Source organism: Mastomys coucha, unplaced genomic scaffold, assembly GCF_008632895.1.
Source record: "Mastomys coucha isolate ucsf_1 unplaced genomic scaffold, UCSF_Mcou_1 pScaffold1, whole genome shotgun sequence".
In the NCBI taxonomy this organism is placed as follows: Eukaryota; Metazoa; Chordata; class Mammalia; order Rodentia; family Muridae; genus Mastomys; species Mastomys coucha.
In genome coordinates this window covers 31,577,900-31,588,287 of record NW_022196891.1, presented here as the reverse complement: position 1 = coordinate 31,588,287, position 10,388 = coordinate 31,577,900, and the positions used below count along the sequence as shown (strand labels likewise).

General features: G+C 41.3%; 1 protein-coding gene across 3 annotated transcripts in view; it reads right to left on the bottom strand.

The window, feature by feature from the left end:
- Positions 1-381: 381 nt before the first annotated feature.
- Ube2t (ubiquitin conjugating enzyme E2 T) overlaps positions 382-10,388 on the bottom strand; it is a 12,344-nt gene continuing 2,337 nt past the window's right edge. For all 3 annotated transcript variants that reach the window (XM_031383577.1, XM_031383570.1, XM_031383583.1), the window contains exons 2-7: positions 6,492-6,663; positions 5,230-5,299; positions 3,496-3,601; positions 2,890-2,988; positions 2,702-2,785; positions 382-745 (exon numbers count right to left, since the gene is read on the bottom strand). In XM_031383577.1, the coding sequence (XP_031239437.1) occupies positions 599-745; positions 2,702-2,785; positions 2,890-2,988; positions 3,496-3,601; positions 5,230-5,299; positions 6,492-6,600 (615 nt within the window). In that variant the 5' untranslated portion in view covers positions 6,601-6,663 and the 3' untranslated portion in view covers positions 382-598. The remainder of the gene's footprint in view (positions 746-2,701; positions 2,786-2,889; positions 2,989-3,495; positions 3,602-5,229; positions 5,300-6,491; positions 6,664-10,388) is intronic.

Below are 10,388 nucleotides of genomic sequence, written 5' to 3'. Positions count from 1 at the left end.
GTAAGCCTGGTCCTCAGGAGGCAGAACACTCCTCTGTGCATGAGAGGTTAGCCTTGGCTACACAGGAAGTCTCTGACTCAACATACAAGAGACTGTTGAACAAATGAAAGTTCCACTGTAGTAATTCCCAGCTACATAGATCCCAGAGGGAAACTGAGAACATCTAAGCACTGGCAAAGGGCACACTGCCTTAGTCCGCAGTTTAAGGCTTCTGAACACCACACTCACCAAAGCCTAGGGCAATGATTCTTAACAACTATTTTCCATGTATTCAAACACTGGGTCTCTAGTGATGGTAAGCTGACAAAATATTTTAACATTCTGATCATATAGCACTCTAACCAGTTCACTCCCAGACACACATTTCATATAAACACACACTTAACATTAAGTATTATTTATTTTTCAAGTTTAAAAGTTTTCTAAATACATATGTACAAGATAAATAAAACAAACTATCCTTAAAGAATTGCTGCATGGCAGAATTCGTAAACATACAAGGTCTTTTGTAAGGATACAAACATTTGTCATCAAATACAAAGAAAAACATTTAAAAGAAGCAAGCAAAAGAGACCACCTTGACACAGACTGCCAGGAACTAAGAGGGCCCAGGACAGACTCTCTGAACGTCAGGGGAAAACTTCTTTTCTATTCCTCCTAGTGGCCTGGCCTTCCTCTTCTGTGTTGAGTGGCTTTCCTCAGAGTCACCAACCTCCGATGAGGTGCCCAGCTCCTCTTCCTCAGCCTGCAAAGGAGAGAGGGAGTGAAACACGACATCTACAACGTTAATGGAAAAAACAGCTCTGTAATGCCATGTCCAGACAGTCTTTGTTTTAAGATTTCTGTGGGCATGTATTTCCTTCAAAAGCATCTTTGTCAAAAATTTTTGCATTCTTTATTTTTTTCATTTCAAACTTTATCAACTCAAAAAAACTAGGTATAACAATGTATGTCTACAACAATCAAGAGGTGCTGGGTGGAGGTGACACACTCCTTTAATCCTAGCACTCAGGAGGCAGAAGCAGGCAGATCTCTGACTTCAAGGCCACCCTAGTCTACAGATTGAGTTCCATGGCAGCCACAGCTACACAGACAAACCCTGTCTCAAAAAACCAAACCAAACAACCAAACAAAAAACCAACAACAATAATCAAGAGGCTAAGGGAAGAGGACTACTGAGTTTTAGACCGGCACATAGTAAGTTCAAGCCAGGCTACAAAATAATTTAATGAATACGATTTAGACATGTACACTATTTTGATAAGAGTGCTTAATCTGGGATACAGAATTTTTAAAAAGATGTATCCCCCCCAAAAAAGAAAAACTCTTGTCTCAAAAAGAAAGCAAAACACTATCAACGTAAACACCCCTTTCTCCGTGAATATGGTCCCACACAAGAAGTAAAACTTTCCCTTCTAGGCCTACCTTCTCATTATTTTTTAACTAATCCCTGGCTCAATATTAAAAAGGACAAATCAGGAAAACTTGGATGAGTCACCTTCCTTCTATCCCTTCTGCTCGCAAGAACAGAACTATCAAGTAGCTGCTGCCTGCCCTCTAGTGTTGTCAGAAGATGACAACTCTTAGATGAGTAGCTAAGCATTTCGCTGAATAATTTTTAGATGGTTACAACAGGACAAAGAATCCAATTAGCCATTCTAAAGCACAGTATGGATTTAGAAAAATTTTTTTAAGCAGCACCTTTTTTTTTTTTTTTAAGATTTATTTATTATTATAATTAAGCTGTCTTCAGACATCCCAGAAGAGGGCGTCAGATCTCGAGCCACCATGTGGTTGCTGGGATTTGACCTCAGGACCTTTGGTAGAGCAGTCAGTGCTCTTACCTCCTGAGCCATCTTGCCAGCCCGGATTTAGAAAATTTAATAAATATGATTTAGACATGTACTCTATTTTTATCTAAGTGCTTAAAAAAAAATCTCTGGGATACGGATTTTTTTAAAAAGATGTATTTTGTTTTTAATGATGTGTCTGTGCATGTTTGTGCACACAGGAGTACAGGAGTGCAGGTACTTGTGGAGTCCAGAATCGGATGCCAGGTCTCTCAGAGCTGGAGTTGGAGGCAGCTGTGAGCCTCCTGACAGGAATGCTGGGTGCTGAATTAAAGTCAGGAAAAGAGGAGCATGCCCTCCTAACCATTACACTGACTCTCTCCAGCCCCAGTGCATACATATAACACGTACATATGCATGTATATATTATATTTTCTTAATTCTGTGAGAATTTTAAACAATGTATCTTGATGACATATACTCTCTATTTTTTCCCTACCTCCTCCCAGACTCATCCCCTATCTTTCTCCAATATTAAGCCCTCTTCTTTTTATTTTTGATTACAAATTTTTCTGACTGGTGTGTAACTACTTTATAGATCAGGCTGGCCTCCAATTTAGAGATCTACCTGCCCCTGCCTCCTGAGTGAAGTGATTAAAGATGTGCATCACCATACTGGGCCTTAGTTTTCTTTTTTAAAGATAATCTACCAAGTCCAATTTATATTGCCCATATAATACTCAACAGAGCATGTTAACCTAAGGGAGGCCTTAAAGAAAAGTGGCTCTCCGTCCCCCAGAACTACCAACTGATGAGTTTTATTAGTGCCTCAGTTAGGGATGAGAGCTCATTAGCCTCTTCCACCCCCACAGATATAATACTCAAACTGATACTATTAGCAAATATCATACCTTTTGTTTCTGTCTTGCATGAGTCTCTGTCCACTGCCTGGCTTTCTTGAGAAAAGCTATCTTGTTATATTTAAATTCTGAAGACTGAAATGAAATCAGAGTTAAACAGAGAAACTGATTTGCTATGATGAGAACCAGCTGAAATATTAAAGGTACAGATAAAGTAGGCTATGGCTAGTGATACATACAATGTCAGCCATTAGTGGGTCATCAGGATTGGGCTCTGCCATGAGCAGCTGAATAGAAGTCAATACAGTGGCGATGTTGAGGGATGGTCTCCACGCACCCTATATACAAATGAACAATTGCGTTTGTGTGACAGTGTGACATTTGTTGAGCCAGGCACAGTGACCCATGCCTGTAATCTCAGTACTTATAAGGTAGAGGCAGGAGGACCAGGAGTTTAAGGTCATCCTTGGCTAGATGACACTGTCTCAAAAAATCAAAAAGAATGTGACATTGTATATAACCTAAGGACTTTTTGTTTGCCTGTTTGAGACAGAGTTTTATGTAACTCAGGCTGGCCTTGAACATGCTATGTCAATGAGGATGACCTTTAATTCCTAATCCTCCTGTTTCCCCTTTTCTTTTTTTTAGTGTTTCACTCAGTTTCCTTCCTTCCTTCCTTTCTTTGTTGAGACAGGGTTCCTCTGGCTGTCCTGGAACTCACAGAGCTCTACCTCCCAGAGTGCTGGGATCAAAGTCATGAGCTGCCATGCCAGGTTTGCCTCCCCCTTTCCAATGCTAAGAAAGCAGATGTTTGAGTCGGAGTCAATTCTTTAACCTTTACTCACCTTTGGTGGCAATTTGAGAATATCTAGACAAATTCTTCCACTAGAATCAATGTTTGGATGATAGATTGGAGTCAGAAATCGGATCTGTGGAGGTTCAAATGGGTACCTGTGAATGTGTAAGAGGAAGAAATTATTTTCGTGCTGCTTCATGACTAAAGACGTGCATCACCATACCGAGCCTTACAATTTATGGTGCCCATATACTCACGCATGTGGAGGCTTTAAAGAAAACAGACTCTCTATCCCCCAGAGCTATCAACTGTCATCAGTTTTATCAGTGCCTCAGTTAGGGGTGGGGACTCATTCTACAATTTAAGTCATTTCTTAAGTCACTAGCAGCTATCTAAAATAATGATGGATTAGAAAAATGTTACAAAGATAGCATTTGGAAGGCAGATCTTCCCCAAACATGCCAAAAATCAAAATTACTAGCAATCAAAAAGTTGAAATAATGGTACTAACACCATTTAGATCCCCCTACCTTCTAAACCCTACCAAGTATCTCCTAAGAATAAGAACACCATTATAGCTTTGAAAAGTTTTTTAAAAGAATCCCCCATTATCATTTATTATTCAAACTTCCTTGGTCTCCAAATTAACAAAAAAAGATTTATTTATTTACTTTTTATGTGTGGTTACCTGCACACATGTGTGCCTGTATACCATTAACATGCTTGGTGCTCAAAGGCCAGAAGTGGATGTATGATCCCCTGGAACTGGGATTATAGCAGCTGTGAGCTGTCATGTGGGTGCGAACTGAATCCAGAACCTCTGTAAGAACAGTCATTAAGCCATTTTTCCAGCTCCTGTCTCCAAATATTTTTATAGCTGTGTTCTTCAAACAGGCTCCAACTAGACTTACACATAGGATTTAGTTATCATATCTCTTCAGTGACAAACCTTGCAAAGTTCTAGTCTATTTTCAGAATTGATGTGACATAATTATTAAGCTACTCATTCAGGCTTAACAAGTTTGTCCAGGCCCCACCATAGTACAGAAATGTCCAGTTTTAATAGTTAAGACACTCATTTCATCCCTCTTCACTCTACACAAAACTATAGCTACAACTCACCTGACTGGAGTTGTGAAAGACACTTGACTGAAGGGGCCTTACACTAAAGTGGAGAAAGCCAGGGGCTGGTATCAGGGAAGACTGGGAGGGGGTGGATTTTTAATAGGTATGAAGTTAGAGTTTGAGAAGATGAAAAGGTTCTGGAGAAAAAATATTAATAGTTGCACAACACACCAGGTGGTGGTGGCACTGCTTTTAATCCCAGCACTTGGGGAGGCAGAGGCAGGCGGATCCCTGGATTAGATGCCAGCCTGGTCTACAGAACAAGTTCCAGGCAGCTACAGGGCTATACAGAGAAATCCTGACTCTAAAATCCAAAACCAAAACCAAACCAACCAAACATATAAAGAGTACAATGTTGTGAAATTTACACCTAAAATGGCTATAAGAATCAATTTTATATTATATAATATATATATATATATATATATATTTATCGCATTTTTTGGGAGGGGTGGGGCTCAGTTCCAGTGTGGCCCATTATTTTAGAGAAGAAAACTGAACTCCAAGGAGACAAAAACAACTACCACATTCCTAGTCACGGTAAAACTACGATTAAAACACTGCTTCTTAACTGCTACATTTAATGCTCTAAACAGTCTACTGTCTGTCTTTCAGTGGCTGTGCCTTACCTTCTAAGCTGACTCTAATTCATACTCACCTCTCAGGAATGAGAACTTCCAGTGTGAAAACACCTTTCTCATAAGGTGTATTGGCTCCCCCTAGTATTTCTTGAGAAAAGAAAGGAAGGAAGGAAGGAAAGTTAAAAGAGAACCAGATGATTGTAATTACCATACAAAGGGTTGAGGATGTAACTCAGTAAAGCGCTTCCCTAGCACATATATAAACCCCAAGTTCAGCAGGAAACAGTATATGAACCACACATGGTGGCATAGGTTAAAATCCTACTACTCCAAAGGTGGAGACAGGAGACTTATAAAGTCAAGGCCATCCTAGGTTATATTGAAAGTTTGAGGCCAACCTAGGCTACATGAGACCCTTTTTCAAAAGGCAAACAACAGAAACTGTGTCACATGAACCTTATAAGGCCTACAGTTCTAGATAAGGGCTAGAGATGCTCAGTGCTCAATGTTCTTCCAAAGGAGCAGAGTTCCAATCTTGGCACCCTTATCGGGTAGCTTATCACTACTGTCTGTAGCTCTAACTCAAGAGGATCTGATGCTCTCTTCTGGCTCTTTTAGGCACCTGTATGTGGTGCATGTAATCACACACACACATGAATCAAATCTAAACAAACAAACAAAGAAATGAAAGAAAAAAAAAAAAAAAGGAAATGGGTGTAAGACAGCAATTCAGTTAAGGCTTTTACTGTGTCTCCATCCAGTGTTTCTTGTCTGCCCAACCAGCCTGAAACACTGCTGTAAAAAGCTACCTAAACCTGTCTTTTTCTCTTTTTAAAATTATAATTATTGTGTGAATGTGTACACACATGCTATGGCATGCATGTGGAGGACAGAGGACAATTATAGGAGCTGGTTTTCTCCTTCCACCATATGGATCCTGGAGATTAAACTTGAGTTGTTAGGCTTGGTGGCAAGTGCCCCTACTCACAGAGACATCTTACTGTCCCTGTTGTCCTATCCCCCCCACCCCTCGCATCACCCAGCAAAATCTTAATTGGTTTCAAACTTGAAGCAGTCCTCTTTCTCTTGCCTCAGCCTCCAGAATCCTGAGATGGTAGACATGTGCTACCAGCATCCAGGTGACAGCCTTTAATTACACACCAGTACAAGATATAAGAAGTCAAAGAAATAGGAAAGGCCAAGCAAACCAACTAAGGGAGAAAGATGGCAGGGCCCTTTCTCCTTACTATGTCCTACTTTAATATCTATCAATGTGTGACATTTAGGGCAAACTTCAATAGGGCTACCACCATCATTGCAGGCACGACAGGATACCTACGAGCTCGCAGATCATCCACTTGGCTCTTTTCCTGCCAGCACGTGACGCCTGGGGGAGGTTCCACGGCCAGCATGTGCAGTTCTTTCTTCAGGCGTGAGGCTCTCTGCATGATCTCAAGTGAAAGGAACCAGAGACAGTTCACTGTTCCACACTGAGGGCTGGCGGGGGTGTTCTGGAAAAGAAAAGAAGCAACCATGAAACAGCCACGCTGACTAGCATTTCCAGGACAGCTAAAATTTAATGAAGAACAGATTCTTATTACTCTCTGTGACAAAGGGAGCCTGACTTTTCCATTTCCGCATGAACTTTTGGTCTACTCATACAAATAATAGTAATTGTAAAGTTTAAAGTGAATGTCTGCTTCCACTAGTAAATTATCAAGGTATAAGAAGAGAGCCTGGGTCCAATTCTGCTCACAAATATATCCAAGTATGCCTGGGCAGCGAGAGAGTGGGCAAACAGGAGCTGTGTGCAGTCTATGTGCTTTGTGAGAGCAAGAAGAAAGCAGCCAACGTTGGAGATACTTGTAAGCTAGGGCTTAAGTGTCTGACATTCTCTCCATGTATTATGGCCTCTGCATTCTCCCGATTCTTCAGGGAATTCACCCTGTCAATCAGCCCATCTTGCTCTAGTATTCTAATCTCTCTATGAAGTCTCTCTCACCTAAAGTAACACCTACAAACCCAGCCACTCCACCAGCAACCTATGATTTTGATGTACATTACAGATATAACATCACACATTAGAGCTCACTTTGCTACAGTTTAGAGAACACATCTTCCTTTCTTTTTGCAGTGCTGCACGGAGAGCCTTGTTCAGAAGTTTAACCTCAGCTTTTGCCCAGGCTGACCTTGAACTCACTCTAGTAAGCCCATAAACTTGTGATTTTCCTACCTTAACCTACAACGTAGTTGGGATTAGAAGTCTGGGTCACCAAGTCCAGCCAACAAATATATTCTTAATGTTAATCCATTTAAAATCTTTCCCATATTCTCACATTTAAAGTTATTTTCCTACATATTCTTTACATTTAAAAAACCATAACTTTTGGACTGGAGAGATGGTCCAGTGGTTAGAATCACTTGGTTATAATCACACAGAGGATCTGGGTTTGATTCCTAGCACCCATGAGGCAGCTCACAACCCATAACACCTCAGGTGCCAGGCATGCATGTGGTACACAGACATACATGCAGTGCAAACACATAAAAATAACTAAAAAATATAATTTTGTTCTTTTTACTTAAATCTTTTGGCTATCAGTAACTGTTTTCTGTGCATAGTAAGAGGTAGAAGGTCCAATTTTAATTTCCCCCCAAATGGATAACCAATTGTCTTAGCACTATTTAAAAAAAAAAAAAGAAACTCCACCCTTCTAATATTACCATAAATTAATTTTTCAAACATGTGTGGATCTATTGAGTCTTCTAGCTTTGTTCCATTCATCATCTAGAATATTCTGAATTAAACCGCAATGTTCCAGTAATCTCAGCTTGTTTATTTTTCATTTTTAATGTAAATTGTCTTCAGTTCAGGGGCTGGGGATGTAACTTATCAGTAGGATGTTTGCCTAGTATGAGCAAGACCCTGCACTACTAGGTGCATGTGAGGGGTAGGAGAGGGTTGCATAGCAAACCGGTTACTAGGTAAGTACTGCACATATTATGCTGGGCATGGGCAGGATACAACTATAATCTCATCAACTGGGAGGCTGAGGCAGGAAGATCAGCAACACACTGCCATCCATGACTATATAGTTCGAAGCCAGTGGTATATGAGAGCCTGTGTACTTAGAGCACTCAAAGTAAGCTGAAGGAAAAGGATTACTCTAGGTCTGCGGCCAGCCTGGGCCACAGGGCGGGGTCCTCTGTATCAGTCAGTTTTCTCCTTGCTATACAGCAAAATCCACGACACAGGCGACTCAAGGAAAGGAAGTGTGTATTTTGGCTCACAGCCTGGGTATACAGTCCAGGGTAGTGGAGATGGCAGTACTGCAGGACGAGGAGGCAGCTGGTCACCCTGCACCTGCTTCCAAATCAGGTAGCCATGTTTGCCTTTTTACTCAGTCTGGGACCCCCTGTCTGTAGAATGACCACACCCATATTTACGGTTCTTCTTCCTACCTTAAGTCAATCTGGATGTGTCCTGACAGACACGCCCAGAAGTTTGTCTCCTAGGGGATTCTAGATCCTATACTTAAGTTGACAATATTCACCATCTCACCCTATAGTGGTTTGAATAGCTTTGGCCTCCACAGACTTTTGTTTGAATGCCTGGCCCTCAGGGAATGGCGCTATTAGGAGGTGTGGCCTTGTTGGAGGAAGTGTGTCTCTGTGGGAGTGGGTTTTGAGGTCTCCAATGCTTAGGCTCCACCCAGTGTGGAAGTCCAGTCTCTTCCTGGCTGTCTGCAGAAGACACTCTCCCACCGCTGCCTTCGGCTCAAGAAGTAGAATTCTCAGCACTAAGTCTGCCTGCATGATGATGCCATGCTTCGCATCAGGATAATGGACTGAACCTCTGAAACTGTAAGCCAGCCCCAATAAAATGCTTTCCTTTTATAAGAGTTGGTCATGGTGCTCTTCACAGCAACAAAACCCTAAATAAGACACACTATCTCAAAATAAAATAAAGTTCCTCTATTTCCTACTTATTTCTTACCAGTACATATTCTAATATACTACTAGTATACATAAATGCACTAGTGTACATATCCATTACTAGTATAGGTGACTGTAATTAATTTTAGCCATGATTCTGAAGTTGAATCTACTTGCGGTTAGGAAGGAGGATGGTCATAATGTGTAACAATACTACATGTTTGCTTCTCCCAGTGCACCTCCTAGCTTCTGCTTTGGCGATAACTTTGAACATCCTGGCTAGAACAGGCACCTGGTATTCTTTTCTGACTTCCAACCTCAAAGGGAAAGCTTTCAACACTGCTTTAGGGTACAACTGGTATCTTAGGGTGAAGAGACGCCATGACCAAGGCAACCCTTCTAAAGGCAAACATTTAACTGGGGCTGGCCTACAGGTTCAGAGGTTCAGTCCACTATGCTCACAGCAGGAAGCACAACAGCATGCAGGCAGGCACGGTGCTCGAGAAGTTGAGACTTCTACATCTTATTCCAAAGGTAAGCAGCAGGCTGGCTTCTCCTCCCTCCAAACGCTGGGTTACAGGTGTGCACCACCACATCCAACTTATATGGCAATGGAGACTGATCCAGGGCTTTGTGGATGTTTGGCAAACACTCTGCCAACTGAGCCATATCAGCTTTCAATTTTTCTTTTTAAATGTAAACACATAAGGCTATATATTGCTTCCCGGTTTGTATTTCATCCTCCAACATTCTTCCATCCCTAATATACTGAAGCTGGCCTGTAAATCTTGATGTTTGTAGCCCATTCTCGTCCTGTATTCTTCTGCCTCAGCTCCCCATACACCATCACGCCTGGCCAGTTCTGTTACTGTTTTCTGATATGTTATTTATATCCTTTAAAACTGTTGAGCCTTGCTTAGAATGTCCTATGTGTGCTTAAAAAGGGAGACAGTTCAGTTGTTAAAATGCTTGATATATACTTTGAGGACCTGAGTTTAATCCAGAAACCACATAAAAAGTGGTGTGTGGAGGTGCATGAGTATAATCCCAGCACTTGGTTAGAGAAGAGAGAAGACAAATAACTCTATTTAACTTGTCCTTTGACCTTCCCACATTTGCTGTACTGTGACACACACACACACACACACACAAATAATGAAATAAAAATGAATTGATCATATATACAAAAGTCTAACTATTGCTGGGCAGTGGTGGCGCATGCCTTTAGTCCTAGCACTTGGGAGGCAGAGCCAGGTGGATTTCTGAGTTTGAGGCCAGCCTGGTCTACAGAGTGAGTTCC